The 19,203-nt window shown below is 36.4% G+C and overlaps 2 protein-coding genes and 1 non-coding gene across 5 annotated transcripts; 1 reads left to right on the top strand and 2 right to left on the bottom strand.

The window, feature by feature from the left end:
* Positions 1–1,338: 1,338 nt before the first annotated feature.
* On the bottom strand, positions 1,339–11,567 carry LOC126798632 (transmembrane E3 ubiquitin-protein ligase FLY2-like). 3 transcript variants are annotated; one of them, XR_007672551.1, is made up of 15 exons: positions 11,263–11,567; positions 10,928–11,000; positions 10,305–10,432; positions 9,494–9,609; positions 9,316–9,376; positions 8,065–8,131; positions 7,875–7,952; positions 6,977–7,134; positions 6,812–6,871; positions 6,599–6,692; positions 6,113–6,280; positions 3,935–4,263; positions 2,275–2,391; positions 2,045–2,199; positions 1,339–1,791 (listed from the first exon to the last, which is right to left on the bottom strand). XR_007672551.1 is itself a non-coding variant. In XM_050525644.1 (14 exons), exons 1-14 carry the CDS (start codon positions 11,401–11,403, stop codon positions 2,098–2,100), a joined length of 1,692 nt encoding a protein of 563 aa, XP_050381601.1. In that variant the 5' UTR covers positions 11,404–11,567; the 3' UTR covers positions 1,800–2,097. The 3 variants fall into 3 exon arrangements, 1 of the variants encoding a protein (XP_050381601.1); XR_007672550.1 differs by having other exon boundaries at positions 1,341–1,734; XM_050525644.1 differs by lacking the exon at positions 1,339–1,791 and having other exon boundaries at positions 1,800–2,199.
* A 784-nt stretch (positions 11,568–12,351) lies between these two features.
* LOC126798626 (switch 2) lies at positions 12,352–18,214 on the bottom strand. Its single transcript, XM_050525637.1, has 8 exons — positions 17,787–18,214; positions 17,031–17,137; positions 15,657–16,584; positions 14,654–14,901; positions 14,396–14,522; positions 14,052–14,327; positions 13,702–13,954; positions 12,352–12,939 (listed from the first exon to the last, which is right to left on the bottom strand). The coding sequence occupies exons 1-8, from the start codon at positions 18,144–18,146 to the stop codon at positions 12,602–12,604; spliced, it is 2,637 nt and encodes an 878-aa protein (XP_050381594.1). The 5' UTR covers positions 18,147–18,214; the 3' UTR covers positions 12,352–12,601.
* A 211-nt stretch (positions 18,215–18,425) lies between these two features.
* On the top strand, positions 18,426–18,518 carry LOC126801293 (small nucleolar RNA R32/R81/Z41). The gene has a single exon (XR_007672788.1). It is a non-coding gene; the product is annotated as a small nucleolar RNA R32/R81/Z41 (small nucleolar RNA).
* Positions 18,519–19,203: the final 685 nt, after the last annotated feature.

Genomic DNA, 19,203 nt, shown 5'->3' with positions numbered 1-19,203 from the left:
GGTTACAAGCAAAACATAACTTTTGAATGTTTTGATTTATACTTCTTATTTTCATCAAGAATTCTTAATTTCTTGATAACAAATGTTATTTACTATAATTTCTATAGTTCTTTCCAACCCTTATAATTATTATTATTTTGCATCGTATATGTTATGTAATTTGATTACCATTGTGTTGGCTAGATTTTCTCTTATAAGTTAACAAGAAAAAAAAAATTCCAAACCCACTACCCCACGTTACCCAATGGTTACACTTCCACCCTCTTCTTGTTCTAGCTCCATTCGCCCCCCACCCACCCTCCCTCCCTTATCATCGAAAGCTTCTCACCCTCTCCAAGCCTCCAAGCCCCCCTCCACGTCCCTACCTTGCTTCCGTTATATTCGCTTGGTTACTCTTCGGGTTTTTTTGGGTCCGCCATGCTCATGTGTCTGGTGTTGAACGACGTACTCGCCTGTATAGACCTTGATTCTCGATACCCCGACTTGGTCATTCGAAAAGCTAGAACTGCTGTAACAAACACCCATGGTCTGGTTACTACAATAGCCTTGGCTGAACTTACGAGGAGACCAACTGTTCTCAATGCTCTCGTAGATGGTGGTATAGCCGCCGCTGAGTGCTGGAGAGAAGGAGAGACAGTAGCTTGCACGAGGAGATTACATTTGGCCGGCGACGTCATTATGCGGTTTATTACGCGCATTCGCCGTCATCTACCCCATTAAACTAGTTCCATATTTTATCATCATTGAATATGAAGTTACAAAATTCAAAATTATTATGTTACACATTCTAAAATTCAAATATCTAGCCATATGTTTTTGACAATATCTGATTCACCCACAAATTAGTTATGGTAAGAGGATGAATACATGATTCGATAAATGTATGTTTTGGACATTTAACAAACCTTCAAAATCGATCAAATGTTGGGTTTATGAAAAAAGGGATGTGCATCTAGTGACTTGAGATCTCTTAGTTTATTGCTAAATTAATAACTTATTGTATTGAAGTTGATTGATTTGTGCATAATTAGTTACTCTTCCCTGTGTATATTATAGATCGTAAACACTAGTAGGATCTAACCGCAGTCTTTCTTGTAACAGCAAATATTTTGTCCTTTTTCTAAGGTGAGGCACAAGCCGCAGAGCCGTCGATGATGACTCAACTGGAGATTGGTTCAATGAGGCTGCAGATCCAGCAAGAGATGCTAATTTCTGGTTCGCAGAAAGAACAACGACGATGAAAAGCTGCCATGGTCGGTTGGTCATCATCGTCACATCGTCTAGGTGAAGTGGGGGGAGATTATGAAATAAAAAACAACAGTGGCAATGTATTTTCCGGAGCAAACATTAAAATAGACGCATAGTATGAAACTGGGCAAGTCCTGGCCTCATATGTGCAACTTCTCATTTTTCCTTTTTGAATTACTTCAAAACGCCTACATCATGAGATACAGTTTTACAGTCAGAACAGTTCGGTCTAATCACAGTGGTGATACAACACTAAATTACTACTGAACACCCTTGCCACTTTCTTTTCTTGTTTCTTTTATCCATCTTCTGAACGACCCACTGGATGTTTGGATTGCTAACTAATTATACAACATACAAAAATGAAAATAATCATGGTCAAGAGCGGCAAACTATTGCAGACTGTTGAGTTCAGAAATTGATTCTGTTGTATCTCAACCTTTTCCCGAAGGTGCACTCAAGCAGAAAATGGATTGAATACCCAACCTAAAATGAAGTATAGAGGCGATTCAGGATTATAAGTATAAGTGGGAAGCTGATACTCTGTAAAATTAAACATCAAATAGTGAGAAAACTGATATACAAATTTCTTAAGCAATTAATGTACAACGTATTTTGAGCATATGAATGGCTTGGACAGAAAGTTGATGTATGTTTTGGTTGCTAAATCATATTGGCCACAGAATCCTCAATTAACAAGAGAATATCAAAACAGTGGTATGCCTGATTAGCACCAGTCAAACCCTAAAAAATGTTATATCTATTGAAGTGCTTGGATGCCAGTAAAGCAATGTACCAAAATTAGTCAGTTGGGTGATATCAGTTGATCCTATACGTGATATAGACAGTTCAGGCAGGGGGCAGTGGACGCCGACAAGTTGGACACTCCATCTTTATATCCATCCACCTTTGTAAACAACCCGAATGAAAGAAATGATCACACGGTGTCACCTGCAATGAAAGTAGCAAACCCATCAAGCACTAGTCAAAGTATCAACCAAAAAATAAAACATTCCATCACTGTACCATGCAATCATCTGAACGCTGTGTGAGATCAATTCCAGTCATGCAAATGACACAGTCTGTGGTGTGATTTGTATCCTGATCAGACCTTCTATGGTAGCTATATTTTTCGGGTAGAATCTGCAAAACGTTACAGAAGCAATGTCAAACTAATATAATGCACAAGTGGCGTTATCACAGTAAGATATAAACTTGCTGCAACAGTTTTTCTCGACAAATCATTTTCCCCAAATCTAAAATTAGGAATAGGACAATGATGTTTAATATCATATTCGTAGAAAAAGCAAGTGTACAATCTCAACACATGTACTGTCATAAAAAGAATGTCAAGGCACTCAAAGCTGAAATTGGTGAATAAATTCCAAAAAAAAAAAAAAAAGCAACATAAGCTTGGGTGTTGGAAAGGATATTTTAGAAACATTTCTTAATTTTTGTTTTTTTTGAAGAATAGGGGATTGTACCCAGATTAGCATGGGACTCACATTGATATAATTATAACTAGTTTGTTGCAACAAGCGGGATGCGATAATGCCTACAACTTCAGCAACTTGAAGAGCATAAAAAAAAACATCTCCATTTTTATATTTAAAAAAAATTTATCAATATCAAAGCTTAATAAAAACTTTTTAGTGCAATACTTTATCTAATCATAGTATTTAGCAATTTAAATTTATTTCATTCGAAAAATTACTCAATATAATCATTATTCATAAAAATTAGCTACTATTCAAATACAATAAAAAAAAAATCATAGTCCAATTGATACATCCAGGGGCTCAGCCACTAAGGAGCACGCTGGGTCGCGTGCCCCAATAAGCATCAGAAGTATATATTAATCACGTTATGTGCCCCAGTGCGCCTGTAAAACGGGTGTTAGAATGGTTGTGCCTTATCTATCTTATGAAGGAGGACTGGAGTTCGATTCAGCCTACCACCAACATTTTTATTTAACCTATTTAATCCATTGCGCATGTGAAACAGGTGTTAGAATGGTTGTGCCTTATCTATCTTATGAAGGAGGACTGGAGTTTGATTTACCACCAACAATTTTATTTAATCTATTTAATCCATTACTCAAGTTTACAGTCTTTTACTACAAGTTTATTTTTTGTTTATTTAAGTTCTTCATTACCAAAGACAATTTAAGAGTGGAGTATATAATTATAAAAAGAAATTTCCTACTTACACCAGATCTATTTGAAGAAAGGTTGTTGCAAGTAGGGAAAGGCTAAACTCAAAACTGTTTTAAAATGAAATTTATTGAAACCTTTAACTAGTAAAGATCAATAAGAAAGTTAAACTCAAACAGTTTTAAAATAAAAGAGAATTTAACCCAGAGCATTTTGTAGCGTTTGTGGATCGTGTTAACTCAAACAGTTTTATGTGATGTGCCCATGTGAGCTAGAATTTATGGCTCCGCCACTGAATAAATTGACTCCTTATTCCCCAAATGAGGAAAAAAAAATAAGTCTGCTCCTTGCTTAGGGAAATCCACTAACATATTAACATGATAATGAATATTATTACTCATTCTCAAGACAACAAACAGATAGATGCCTTGACATGGGATGCTTTGTGTGTGTCACTGGAACCACAAGGGACTTGAAAAAGAAAAAATTATAAGGAACATGTAAATCAATCAAGGATCAAAGTTGCACCATACCTGACGCGGAATGAACCACCGAGAGCCTAGATAATGCTGGAGAAGAAGAATTGATGCTTGCAGTCCAAGAAATAAACTCAAACATATACACCAAATCTTGTCAGGCTCAATTCGCATGAAGTTGTCAGGGCACCCAAATATGTATAACGGGATCGCTAGCCGAGTAACAGTTATGCCTAAGATGTAATGAGGGTGCAAGGGTTTTCTTGAATCACGGATAACATTGGTGATTATTTGAGGTATCCAAAAGGAGTACATAAGGAGGAGAATAGGTCTCAGGAAGTTATGGAATTCGTACATGACCAGAATACCTCCCAGGAGAATTCCATCTGCAAAAGATTGTAGATTTCAATAAGGGCTGACATTTGCAACAAAGAATCATAAAATATAATCACTTCAATTCAGACAATATCTCCTTTTAGCCTTCCTAAAGTTTTGTATTTTGTGTATAAGAAAAATCAGAACAGTATCTCAAGTTCTGATCCAGATTCAATTTTGGTGTCTAGAGCCTAACGTTGTGTTAGGGCGTCAACCAATTGATATATAGTGAAGGGTATATAAGTAATTAGCCTATAAAATTCTCATTTTGTATCTGTGCTTCCTTCGAAGGGTATAACATTCCCCTTCCTCTGCAAATTACTGAGGAACTATTGGAAAGGGCTTGGTTCAATTTCGGCTTCTGCAGCTCATTAACAATAGACCCCCTTTTTCATTATTATCTTCACTCAGACCAGAAAGTATTCAATGCAATAGCCAATTGGAATTTCAATTTTTAATCTTTTCCATCTTCATGTAACCCCATAAACCCCGACCATGAAGAGGGACCAGAATGATATTAAAAAGAGGCAACGTATATATGAAGCCCAGAAGGATTCCATCCCTTTCAATAATTTTATACAATCTACAATATTGAGACGAAATTTGGTAGCTCTGAACTTATATTGACCGGACAGCAGATCCGGATTCAAAGTGCAAGAAAGTTGCCAAAACCTTGATGATAGTCCGAATGTCTTAAATTTCAGGGTTTTGGCGATCTGATTATGAGTGTTGCTGATTTCTTTGCAAGTTTGACAGGGAAAGAAGCAAGAAACTGAAGAGTAGACTCCTCCATGCATTATCGAGTAAACTTCAAAACTAAAACTACTAGATTCTAAAGTAATAAACTGACAATAAAAAATGGTATTGTATGCAAACAAAAAGTGTAAATTAAAGGGTAAATTAGTCATTTAATGATCAAACTAACAGCTGACATAGTTTTTGTAATGGAGCTAAAGTCGCCAGGCACCAATAATTTTCAGTCCGAGTAAGAATTTGAGATATCGTTTGACAGTTTTTCAAAGTTGAGATGGCAAAAGTTGGAATATGGAAATGTTCAGACACTGTTTAGTCCATTTGTTCGAAATAAAATGGAAATCTCGGGGCACAGATCATAGACTAAGTATTCTGGATACCTAAAGGATACCCCCGTCATGCAATACCCAACACTTATGATACTGTAAATCTGAAGGACTACTGTCTCCACCAAGAAGCACCTAGATGGCTAGATTAAGGATGATGACCAACTTATTAGTACCTTGGATTAAGAATGATAACCAAGTTATATCTACACCATACAATGACTAGGGAACGGTTGCGAGACAGTCAAGTTGAAAACATGGCAATATATATCTCGTCTGGGTGTGCTGATTTCTACTGTGTTGTAAATTGGCACTGGGGGAATGAGCATTAGCTGGGTTTTGGGGGCCAATTTACACCATAGTTCACAAATAACTCATATGACAGAGGGTTTGACGTCTGCATGACCAAATTATCATCCAGTATGTATTGGCTTGAAATTTTCTTACTTACTCATTTAACCTACTTGATTATCTTGAAGCTTAAAATACATGAAAACATCCATCTTCAGCATTAGATAGCTGAAAACCAAAAGATCAAAAGAAGAAACTGACAATTTATTGACTGTCAGATCACTCTATTCTTGTCCAATAATTATCCTTGACAATAAAGAGCTATTATCGTTCATGAGCTTAATATGAATGGATCTATAAAATAAATGTGTATTTTTGCATGATTCCCAATAAACTCATAATTCTAGGGTCGATGAACTGGCATAAACATGAAAAGTACTAGCATATATAACTTAATGAAGAACTGGTATAAACTGAAAATAATACTTACAGAAACGGCTGTATAAAACTGAAAGCTCACGCCTCATCGTCTCCCACCCTTCTCCACTATTTGTAGGCCTACTTGCTTTCCATATGGCAAGAAGATATCTCATCTCAAATATTGAGAAGACAACAAATTTGAAAAACGCAGCGGTGGCAAAAGCATTGAACAAAGATTCTGTATACACAAGGAAGAAGACAAAAAGTCTAGTTGATAAAAAGAAACGACAACTGAAGGATTTTCAAATGCGATACAATTACATGTGAAGAGCAAAAGACAGACTTTAGTTTATCTTAAATTCAATACTTCTTATCAGTGATCTGAACAGAAACCAAGTACTTTAGATGGTTACAATAACAGAAACTTAAGCCTTTTGAGAATCTATTATTAAATACCTTGATAAACTGTATATTACTAATTACTAGTTCCACAACTTCAAAGATTGGAAACATACAAGCAATTTAAAATCAAGGTGGTGATAAATAACAAACTTACCAACCAGTATTCCTGCTGTCAAGTGTAGAAGGCAGAGATAAGCATCCATGATAGCCTGTTGGCCAATCATTACAATCGAAACTTTGGCAGCCCCCTGGAAAGGCAATTATAATTACTTTCTTTGAACAAAAGACAAAAGGAAACTGAATGATGATCGACATATCGCTAAAATTCCTTGGTTTCCTAAAAGTAGGTTTGAACAAATTTTCTTACCGACTGAGTGTTGCTATGTTCCATTTGCCGAATTAAGAGAAGAACTTGTAGGAAGGAGATCTGAAGAAATACATTTAGGAAATCCTCTCCAACAGTGGAAATGAAATCAACATTTGAAAACTAACATGTTAGACTGAAAAAAAACAAATACGAAATAAAGGATACAAAGGTGACCATCAAGGTATAGTTAACTGCTTTACTATAGTAGACCTCCACGTTAATAGAAGTAGCATTTAAAATCAAGGGTGAGAAGCAATCTCCATCATCATCTACTGCAGGACTCTCCATCAAACCTTCTATCTGGTAACGATCACGATCTCCATCTAAAAATGATAATTAATTTGTGATAAGAGCAGGACTTCAAAATAAACATAGACATAGATTTTCAATCACCATCAAGAATGAAAATTTTGTGTCAGACCAGCACAAGCCCCTTAATGCTTGAAACTCGATTATATATTCATTGATTAAAAAGAGAGAATCCATAGAACAGTCGATATGATGATGTGTGCATATAAGAATGGAACTTGAACAAATTCTTATTACAAGTGTATGGACATTTCATTTGTATGCAGAAATATGTCCATACATTCCTGAATGTCAGTACCCATATTTCTTCATAATCATTCACTGAGAACATAGTTTTTTATACGTTTGCAAAGACAATTTTATTTTATTATTTTTGGCAAGATTACACATACCAGTTTAAGTTTTCAGCTTCACCATTACTGACCTTTAATAAATAGATAACATAAGATGATAAAAGAGTAATATAAAATAAGAGCTTTCCGTAAACCACTAGGCGAAATGAGAATTTATGGCGTCAGGTTTATTTTTGGTAATAATATAGTAAACTGGAGTTAATGGAAAATCAAGTTTACAACAGGCATATATCCCACACAATTATAAATTAGTGTCATCCCACCTCTCCTTGACATTAATCATCTCCTTTTCATCTTCCTCTTCTTCTTTTTTCTTTAATTTTAGAAAAGAATTTCAAATTTAACATGTCATGAAGCAATTAAAAGGAAAGAAAGAATCCATACGCTGAGAAATCAAATACCATTATGGGCAGATGATACACGTGAAATTTGGCCAGCAATTTCTATATTACAGTGTTTCTCCATTTCATAAATTGGTGCTGCAGTAAGAAAACACAAATAACTTATACACATCTTTATCAAAAAAAAAAGAAAAAGATTATACACATTACAAAAGCATATGAAATATAATAGTGAAGTGGGAGAAATTACAATGTTTTTTCTTCCATAGCTTATCTCGTGGAGATTCTTGAAAGACTTGGGAAGAGAAAGCTCCAAGCTTTTCAAAAAAGAATAAATGTGGCATGTAAGTAATTAAAATAGTCATCAGTAAGACACATTTCATACATCATTAGGCACATTACAAAATAGTGTGACCCTTTATATAAATACATATGTAACCCATCAAAATTTGTAAAACAACAACAGGAAAAACCCAAAACATTCTTAAATCAAGGAGTTCGCCTTCACACATCTGTTAGTAAACTATGTTTTGCAGCTTCATAAATTTTAAGAATATCATTCCTCATATGTCAACACACTTGTGTTGTTGTTTTGAAACCCCCCCCCCCCCCCCCCAACAACAAAATACAAACAAAAAAAAATCCCGCCAAAGAGGTTAAGATTAAGCTGTATCAATAAACATTGTGCCTAGTTCATCATAAGTGAATTAATTATTTATTTATACTACATAAAACTTTTAACCATATGTATAGATGATATCTAAATCCAATTCATTACAATACAGTTCAAGCAGTTCAAGTTACAAAAACAAAAGGTAGCCAAATAAGGTAGTAGACAACAACCTAACAATAACATAACACCACAAAGAGACCAATCTTTAAACTACTACAAAAATCAAAGCCCATAAAAGATGCCGAAACCAAACTCTATTCCATATAAAACCTCCTCTTCCCTTCTTATTCAATCTTAAAAACTCTTCTCTGCCCCATCTAATGAAACCAAATGTTGCCAGCATGTGTGCCTCCATGTCAACAAACCCCTTCTAAAAATTGTTTAATGTTTTGAAAGAACATCACAAATGCCTGGAATGACCCAACATAAACCTATTTGTGCAACAGCACAGTAAAGCAGATGATGGATTATAAAATATAATATTACTCATTTGTAGCACCTTTTTGGATAGCTAATGTTCTCCAAAAACCTCGGCTATGTTTTTCAAAAGATTATGATATTTAAACTTTAAGTGTGAGCAAAAAGTGTAGCAGTTCCTCTGAACTATTGCATGTTTTCTATCATGCACCCTAACCTACCTCCTAAAATAGAACTATTACAAATTTAGATTGAAGAAGTATGTACAGTCTAATGCCACCTTCTGGCACTCTGTATGCAAATCAAGATATGAATAAAAATAAGATGTGCGATACAAATGCAAAACTAAGACAACAGTTAGTCATATAATTATTGCGCTCCATAACACATGAGATGAGAAACAAATGATACCATGTGATATGGGTTCGACATAAAATAATCTTCCTCTTGGTTTGAGTCTCCCTCTTTTCCACTGCACAATGATAGGGCACATATAAGTATCAGCTATACTTAAATGGAAACTAGGCGAAACTGATAAGATCAACAAAAAGGAGAATAACTTCTTCTTTTTTGAAGTATGGAAAATCACCTATTAGCTACCATTCGAAGCTGTCTAAACGGCCATATAAATACACCTTCCACTCTGATTTGGACGCCCCCCACATTGTGATCATTGTCAAACACATCATGGAAGATAATCACACCCTATTGTCATAAAAATGAAGAAATAAAAAAATTCCATCTAATTGATTGGAGTATGATCATTATAACTTGGGAAACTTACGTTAAATTATATATTTCATAGATAAAAAATGGTGAACCAGATTTAAAAAAAAATGAAATTGATATGAATGAGTTGTACAACTCAACCAAAAAAAAACAACAGGAAAAGTGCTAGGACAATATAAATGAAAACAATTGTAAAAGGACCTGAATGTGTTATATAGAAAACTACTGTCCAACAATCCTAATTGCCTCTGCCTTGGAGCATGTATCTAAATTAACCCTAAAAAAAAATTCATTTCCTTAAGATGAGGCAATGAAGTCGACAGAAAGCTCACAAATCAATAGACATGCATTACTAAATCAAGCTGCTACTGATAAAGGGACAATACTTGACAGCTGAATTTATGGAGCAAATGTATAAAAGTGTACAGGAGGAGGTCCTCGGTTTGTGCCATCAGTATACATGTTCTATTGCTACTGAAACTCCTTTGATTGCCTGTAAGCAAGACTAAAATTTAAGTGCATTATTACTCTGCTGAGAGTGGGGACTTTGGTCTGACGTCTGACTGTCTTTGAGTTGCATATTAAAGGAATCAAAAGTCGGATGTTTTTAACAAATGCAGGATTTTACTTTTGTATCAGTCAGGATTATCATTAAGGTTCAAACTGCTCACCTGCACATAATGTACGCCCGTTATTTTTGTTTGTGTGCTAACTAATTCAATAACAGAACTGCCACTGGATTTCCTGAATTCCGGAAATCTGGATGAGCTATTTGCAGAATCAGGGAACTTCCAAGTCCCTGCAACTCACACACCAATTTATATATCTAATCAGACTAAAAGTACATACACCTGCCAAGTGACACAATATTAAATTGAAAGTTTACTTTCAGACTACTAAATGTAGGCACTCAGTGTTTATATTTGGGCTAGGATATAATGCCAACAATGAATAAATTGCTTTGAATGGAACAGATCCACATATCAGAAAGAATGACTGGAAGATTTGGTATATTTGTTAAGTACATAGGTATTTAATATTTTTATGATTTATTCAACCAAAGTAAACTTACCTTTTTTCAGATCCTACTATCCAAATAGCCTTAAGAGTATCTAACTATTCGAGCCAGTTGAGCCCATTGTGGTACTATAACCATAATAGCCACTGGTAGAGCTCCGCTAAATTTTGCAACTTCATATTCCCGAGCAGCATAAGTTTTAAAATACACAACTCCAAGAATACCATATAGAATATATTGATTTATGAAAAGAAAACACGGTCATAAGTTGCAAACCTCTATAAGTTCCTGTTATATTCCACGCGGAAAATGGTCCGAATTCACTTTCATCTTTTCTCACAAAAAGCCACTGCAGAGAAAGTAGAATAAGTAGCTTAGTAGGATTATTAAGACTTCATCTAGTTCCAATAATCGTGATTTGGTAATTAACAAACAGGATGAACCACTGCCAAGGGAAATACAAAGCTAATAGTCATTATAATCTGAAATGCAAGCACCAAAGTCAACAAACAGAGCATCTCAATTAACAGTCTTGACCCTAAATTCATACAATTGAATGAAAACAGGAGAGAGCACAAACAAAGCAGCTGAAAGTGGGAAAGCGAAGGGACCTCATCGCCCCAGGAGCGAGCCCGTTCCCTTAACGGTCGGAGGCCGGCCACCGGCGGCGGAGAAAGCAGCAGAGCAGCAGAGAGCAACCAGAAGAGAAACCTCAGCTTGATCAACAACCCTAATATCCGGAGAGTGCCCATGGCGAAAAAGCCCGAGATTCAAGTGCGAATGTGGAGTCTTGGTTGGGGATTGGAGCCCATGGGAGTAGAGAGAGCTTGAGGTAGGAGGGGGGGAAGGGTTGCTTGAATTAGAAGAAGCCGATCAAACCAGGAAAGTGAAAGGTGAGCGACTAATTGACCTCTCTGTGCTTTGGTTTTCTATGAAGGTCACACTGTGGGAAAGCCTTTGTTTGAGGGAAGGTTGGTGCCTCGACTCAACCTCCAAGGCTATTTTCTTTTTCTCCAATATACTATTATAATTTGATCCATGGCATGAGCCAAAACGAGACGAAATTGGTTTTTACCAAACCCAAGTTGAACAAGAACTCCACTATCTATTTTTTTGTTTACATATACAATCACTATCTTTGCTTTCATGCTTCTTAAAGGTTAAATGATTCCATAACTTCACTAATTTGGCTTCTTCTTTTTTTTTCAACAAAAAACATGGGATGAAAACGGCAGACAAAGGAAATACACATGATAAATCAATTAATAATTTTTTCAAAATGTAATTAGATACCCCTTACTGATCTCATCAATTACCATCACTCTCTCTCTCTCTCTCTCTCTCTCTCTACCAGTTGTGGGTGATACACACAAGTTTCTTATTAGTTTATACCTTAAATGACAGTGTAACACTTACAATTTAAAGAGAGAAATTGACAAATACATTTAATTCATCTTAATCTGCTGTCATAGAGCCCATAAGATGACGAGGCCCCGGTGCCATGGCCATCGCCTCAACATACTCGGGAAATTTTCATGTTCATTAGCTCAAGTGAGTTGAGTTGGGGAAGATTATTGACTTAATTTTCTGTTCTCTCACTTCTCCACACTGCAACTTTTGGGAAAAGGATATTACTGTAGTTACTGAGAAACTTTATTGAAGATCATGAGAAAGGGAGGTTCTTGATAACTTACCAAATATCAATCTTGGCACATAGGGTCATATTGTCTGGTACATCTGGTACAAACCTTTGGCATGCAAATCAACCAAGACTCAGAACACCAATCCCAGCTGAAACAAGGAAGCAACATAAAATGTGCAATCTATACAGAACTGTACAATGACTTCTGCTGTTAATATTAACACACCTTAAAAAGATGATGCTTCAACAATTAGACTACAACTTTGGGATTATTTAATGACACTACCAAAATCTCACAAGTCACAACATTATAACGGATCTACTCGGTTAAGTTTCTTCTTGTTTCTCTTCTTAAAGTCGTGAATTACTTTCTGCCTCTCCAGAGGAGTAGCAGATACTACCCACTTGCTAAATTCAAGCTCTCCCATATCCATGTACTTGGCAAGGAGACTAAACTGAATCCTTTTGCAATCCATGGATACAGATATATTCTCCTTTCCACCAGTATCCTCTCGTCGTTTTGTCCAAGCAACACCAGTGCAAGGCTCTTTGAGGCTGACTGTACAAGCACTAACTATTTCCATCTCCCCTAGCATTCCAGGTCGATTATTTACAATGTCTTCATTACGATGTGCATAGACAACACCTAAAGAAAACAAAACATTTACGTTGCAATCAGAACAAAATTGAATTTAAACAAATAATATATTTAAACAAAACATAAATCAGACGGTAGAAAGATATAACAACAATTAAGAAAATAATAAGTTTAACAAGTACTTATCTCAAGAACCTCACAATATGAAAATTATTCTGAAGCCCTAAAACCAGCATCTCCAAAGTTCGCAACCCACAATTTGTTTATTACTCAGTATGGCCTTTATCACTCACTCACTATTTCCCATATCATTGTTTAAGGATCGTACAGAAGAGAGAGACCAATAATAGTCTCTGTTTCATTTTTCTTCGTTCTTTATTTGTGTGACTGATTAATATATTTTTTCTGTTCCAATGACTTTTCAAGTGTATTAGAAGGTCAATTGTATGTTTCTTTCTTGCCTTCTTCTTTTCTTCTCCACGCTTCATTGCATCCCCCTCCCCCCCCCCCCCCCCCCCCCCCAAACACACCCGCCTAGGGTCAGATCACACTAGGTTGTTTCCAAGCGAGTAAGGATTTACAAATGACTTGACTTGGCTATGTTCTCAAGAGTAACTGATAAATCCTGTCATAGTCCACATGGACTACAAATCCCCTCTTTTGTCCAAATAACAGTAATTCTGCTCCACAAATGAGCACAAGGTACACCGATAAATATAGATATGCCAATGTCAAAATCCTAAAGAAAGGAAGGATAACGTATGCATAGAGTAGTACAAAATCAAAATCCAAATCATAAATCATACTGACCCACATCTTTGAGCGCAGGTTGACTCACTAAAGCCTTCTCAGTATCAGTGGTCTCAGACATGGATGGAGATGTCACACCCACTTCTTTTACACAAGTAAAATTAGTCGATCCTTGTTCCCTACTATGAGAGTCCCCATCTTTTTGTCCCTGCTTTCCATGCAACTCAAATATTTCGCTCGTAAAAACCTTATCTGAAAGGTCACGAAATAAATTGCAAATTCCAAAAAGTTCTCCTTGAAACTCTTTGCAATCCTGCAAAGTATGAGAGATAAATCCAAATTTTAGGAGTTGAATACGAGTAAAAAATTTCCATGAGAAATTTAAAAAAAACGCCAATGGTATTCTGTACCTGGACACCTTCAAAATATCTGTTCTCCATTTTTCCAGAAACAGCAATGTTTGATAGCTGCTGTTTATATACCTGACGTGAATAAACAAGTTCATCAAGGGAACCGGCAGAAAGAAGTCGGAAAACCACAACATGCCGTTTCTGTCCAAACCGAAATGACCTGTCCTGGGCCTGCAAGTCTTGGGCAGGGTTCCAGCTTGGATCAAATATGACAACGCGATTTGCACTGACAAGATTCAGTCCAAGCCCACCGGCTCGAGTTGATATTAGGAACACCTAAAACAATATATACCCGTCAAATGCAAACTTAAATAGACTTCTCCAACACTTGATTAAAGTTATACCTGTTTGCTTGGACTTGAATTAAAGTTGTCTACAAGAGACTGGCGCAAGTTGGTAGGTGTAGAACCATCAAGTCTTGAGAAGCAAAAACCTTTGCGTATAAGAAATTTTTCCAGTATGTCCAACATCCTGGAAGAAGTGATTCTGTTAATTTAATTCAGCAACTAGCAGGATCCAAAGGGCAAACCTGAAGAAAAAAAAAACGTATGCGCTGGGAAATTTAAAAATACATAAATATGGAGTAAAGAGACCAGATTCACCTGACAGAGTAACTGAACAAAAGGACTTTATCACCCTGTGCCATCCATGAGAACATGAACTTTTCAAGTGCACGCATTTTTCCACACTTTTTAACATCACTCAAGCCCATAAAACTCTCGCTTTGAGTGTTGCCTCCCACCAAATCAATATCTGGGCCAAACACAGCAGAGGCAAACTCTGCATCTTTCTTTTGCTTTTCTGGGTCATCCTTTGGATTAGGCTTGATAAGCTCCAAGTGATTACTTATCTAAACATGCACAAACACAAACATAAAATTATAAACCATTGTGACAGAAAACTATGAATAGTTAGGATCAATCAATCCACAAACAAAATGCATGCTCTATAGATGCAACTCATTGTCTCACTCGTAAAGTCATCCTAAAGTATTCCATGGAAGCAGTTGCTATAAAGGTTCTTATGCTTCTACTATATGGCCTAATCCCGAGCTCAGCAAACATATGCAACTCACCAAATAACTCATGTATGTCTCAAGGTGACAGAAAAATTTGGTAACAGTATGCCTCAGGTCACAACTAGTAAAGCAGAGAACAACCCATTTTCATTGTTCTTAACAGTTTTATCAAGAAAAAAGTGCAGAAAAACTTAACCTGTTCTGCACAAAAAAGCCTTTCTACAAAGAAAGTCTAGGACAATACAAAAAGAAGAAAAGGAAAAGGAAATCAGGAGTTTAGGAAACCAGGAAAAAAAACAGAGAAATATATATACTCAGTCTGAAAACACCATATATTTTCAGGTAATTTTTTTATTCCCAGATATTTTATTCACTCAGCAAAGACATAAGATATCTAGTAAGTCTTGTCTTTACAGCTGTTGACCCCTAACTGATGAGAAGACAAAAGTTTTGTTTCCAATCCCTTCCTCCTGAAACCACAGCTTTAATGATGAAAATTACAAAATCAAAAACCCTTCTAAAAATGAAATATGTGTTCCTGATAAAAGAGTGAAAACTAATAGGTTAAGTTTTGGTGACTCATTTACCTGTTGGAGCTTGACGAGGCAAGGAAGGACGATACAAAAGGGGCATGAATCACAACCATCAGGGTTATCCCTGTGAAGGTATGGCCAAATTTTTCCATCTGGTACAATCCGATGGCAGCACTCAACTTGAGTAAGAGGAGATCCACAACTACATGGAAGGTCCTTATTTATCAGGCATTGGATGTCTGGTAGCTGTAACATTCGCCTATACACCCGCTTTTGCAATTCACTCATGGAACAAAAGACTACATTATCTTCCTTCCCCATCATAAGATGACCAATGGTTTCCTCTTTAGTCCTCCTCAACATATATTTATTAAGAACAGTTACTAAATGCTGTTTCCGCTCATCAGCAATGCGGACAAGTCTTTCCGGAGCAGTTGATCTTTGGCCATGTTTGAGAGGTTCATCATAAAACTCCCGAAAATGCTCCCGTGTTCCTAAGGATCCAGGTGCAACCCAGTCAAAGAGATTAAACAATTCCATAATTTTGTTCTGCATCATAGTGCCAGTGAGACCAATTCGTTTTAAGGTTTTAAATTCAAGACATGCTAGATAGAGCTTTGATTTTTCATTCTTAAGCCGGTGTGCCTCATCGACAACAACAATCTCCCAATTAACATCTGATAACTGGCTGCCACAAATTCTGTATGTGTCAAAACTTGTGATAAGTATCTCAACTCTGCGAGCTTCCAGTTTATCAAAAATCAAATCACGATTTGCACCATGGTAAACAGCAACACTAAAGTTAGACCACTTAGAGAATTCGCTCTCCCAATTGTGAATAACTGAACTGGGACAAACTATGAGAACAGGGTTTCGTTTGGCTATTTCACTTCTTTTCGAGATTGAGGAATCAATGTGATCACCATCTTTCCCAAACACAGCAGCTAAGAAGGCAATTGTCTGAATTGTTTTGCCTAGTCCCCTTTTGAAAGAGTAGGAGAAAATATGAAACTTTTCCATTACAAATTTAAGGTGACAAATGTTAACATCTAGAGATAACACACAAATGCATTATGTACTACCCACAATACATATATTGGGAGAGAAGTTCTACTAAAACCACCCATTTTCATTCCCAATTGAGAGAGTTTCCCTATTAATTCTGTCTTAGGTTCTTGAGGAACACCATGAGAAGATGTTCTCTGTCAAAACTTTTGGACAAAGCATTGTATAATCCATTGGAGCCATTTCTTCAAAACTATTGATTCCATTACTTGACTAAATCTATCTAGCATTGAAAGGAAGGTAATGCTCAAATTAATCATGCAAACATGATTGATATTAAGAATACAATGAAACATTTAAACAATTTCTGGAGGACACAACTATAATGCAGTATAACATATTATTTACGCAGGAAATACTTACATATCATCTCCAAGAACCCCTCCATGGTTGTTCTTGTATAAATTGTATAAAAACTTTACTCCCTCTCTCTGATGTTGAAGCAACCTGCAGTTAATGGATGCAGGAACCTGAAAAGAAAAACAAGCAACACCTATAGAAGTTTGTAAAGACATTTCAAAACATATTTCTCCAAACAAACTCATAGAAATTGCCAAGTATGACAAAATCTCGTGCAAGGACCCAAAATCATATTAAAATAACAATGGCACATTGCTTGCATCGTGAAAAGGAATTTGCTTTAAAATGCCTTTCTACAGATCCAACATTACAGAAGACAAATTACAAACAATTTCGGTATATTAGTTACTCAGCCGTCTGTCCACGGAGTGCTGCACCCCATATAATAACCAGGTTTTAAGTAAATTTGTAAAAATGTTCTCAAAATTTCTATTTCCTTTCTGTTTCACCTACTTGAAAACTTGCAAACAACCATTCCAATTGAGAAAGAACGCTGTTGCCTAGGGACTAAACAGTAATGTTTAAACTGTGTTTTAACCAACAATGTTGTGTACAAGAGCAAAACATAACTGTGGATTCTATGATCATCAAAGCCTTGGCACAACATCAACTTCCAACTATGCACCCAAGTAAAGTTGTACCATCACACCAGTTATTCATTACCAAACACAGTGAAAAGTAAAGTTGTTTATTCCAAATTCACACACCCAACAAATATCTGAAAACACTGAAACATAGTCAAGATTGTGATATGGATACCTGAACAACAGGAAGTTGAGCCGGGGAGGACAAGAGCAAGGGTTCATAGGGTCCGGTGTTGTCAAACTGAAAGCTGCTAACTTTACTGGTCCCAGAACATGGCAGTGGTTCTGGGTCGTCGTCTTCTTCCTCCTCCTCCTCCTGGGTTTGCTTCTTCTCTATCGGCGGCGGCGGTGTGGGGCGAGGGGGAGGGTCCTGGAGCCTGAGGAGCTGCTGAGCCAGAGACGATTTGGGTGGCTTTCTAGTGACTGAGGGTGACGGGATTTGGGAGAGTATTGACGACGAAGACTGTGCTTGGGTCGTCGGGAGAGAAGAGTTCTGACAGGGTTTTAGGCTTTCTTTGAAGGCACGGAGAGACATTGCAATTGAGAATTGATCTGAGATTTCTCAGTTGTTTTTGAATTCCTCTTCTTCTTTATAAAGAAAGCGTTTTTGTGAATTCCTTCCCGGGCACTCTTTTATTAAGAAAAAGAAAAAACAAGAAGAAGAATTGCAGATGAAATGACCAAAGTGACCTCTAGGGTTTGGACCAGTTGGCTATATAAGGGGTTTGCATCTGCTGTTCTGCTCTGCAGTCTCTTTTTAAGTTCATGAGGTTCAGTTTGGTTTGGTCGGTTTTGAATTTTTGATGGTGGGATGGGATGGAGATGATGAAAGTATTACAAAGAGTGATGGATAATTCAAGTGATCATAATTCAAAATACTCTTCGCTACGTTCTTTCTGATTCATGCCATATATCCATCTTCTTTCTCCAATTCAGTTTTTTGGTCTTTCCATTTCTCAACCATGAATTTGTTTGGTATTTTTTCGATTTTTTGTATATCTCTGTTTTGTTCAACCTTGAATCTATTTCTAATCGTTCAATAATCAATTGATGCTCTTTAATGATTGAGTTATCTGTTAGGCTCATTCAACTGATAGTTTAAAGATCCCAGAAAACACGAATAAATTTACAATCTTTCCTCCTGTATAGGTTCAATCAATGGTGCAGTTAGTAGGTTGGGTTGGGTTGAACATGTCTTTTATGATGATGTGTAAGTTGATACAGACATCTGTTTTGTCAATGAAAATGCATACCAAGTTTTAATTTTGCTGTATATTGAATAACAAAATGTAATGATTGAGCTTTGAGAACCAAACAACCATGTTTTTGAAGAATTTGATAGTAATAATTAATCCGTCTAATCATCTGCTAACAAAGTCAATAATGAAAGCCAGTGTAACTGCTGGTTATGAACTGCATTCTTCTGCCTGAATTAGATTTTGAATTAGGTGAAGTTGGCCTTCATGCTTGATGGATCCAAAACTGTAGAAACTAGAAAGAACCGTTCGTGGAAGTTGATCTCACAGCTTGTTCCGCCGCTTTTGCTGTGTTTTCTTTCTGCATTGCCATGGAAGCCTCTGGGGCCGTATTTG

Source organism: Argentina anserina, chromosome 6, assembly GCF_933775445.1.
Source record: "Argentina anserina chromosome 6, drPotAnse1.1, whole genome shotgun sequence".
NCBI lineage: Eukaryota > Viridiplantae > Streptophyta > Magnoliopsida > Rosales > Rosaceae > Argentina > Argentina anserina.
Note: the sequence above shows the minus strand (reverse complement) of the source record. Positions and strands in the feature narration are given on the sequence as shown.

Bases quoted from the DNA above. Each gene is read 5' to 3' on its own strand.
- LOC126798626 (XM_050525637.1), bottom strand. From the start codon at position 18,146: ATGTCTCTCCGTGCCTTCAAAGAAAGCCTAAAACCCTGTCAGAACTCT. The intron at 16,585-17,030 runs GTAAGTATTTCC...CTCTTTCAAAAG, and splicing joins GGGGTTCTTGGAGATGATAT to GGGACTAGGCAAAACAATTC. The intron at 14,902-15,656 runs GTAAATGAGTCA...GTGCATGTTTAG, and splicing joins GCCTCGTCAAGCTCCAACAG to ATAAGTAATCACTTGGAGCT.
- LOC126798632 (XM_050525644.1), bottom strand. From the start codon at position 11,403: ATGGGCACTCTCCGGATATTAGGGTTGTTGATCAAGCTGAGGTTTCTC. The intron at 8,132-9,315 runs GTATCATTTGTT...TTTTTTGAAAAG, and splicing joins TGTCGAACCCATATCACATG to CTTGGAGCTTTCTCTTCCCA. The intron at 7,953-8,064 runs GTAATTTCTCCC...TTCTTACTGCAG, and splicing joins GCTATGGAAGAAAAAACATT to CACCAATTTATGAAATGGAG.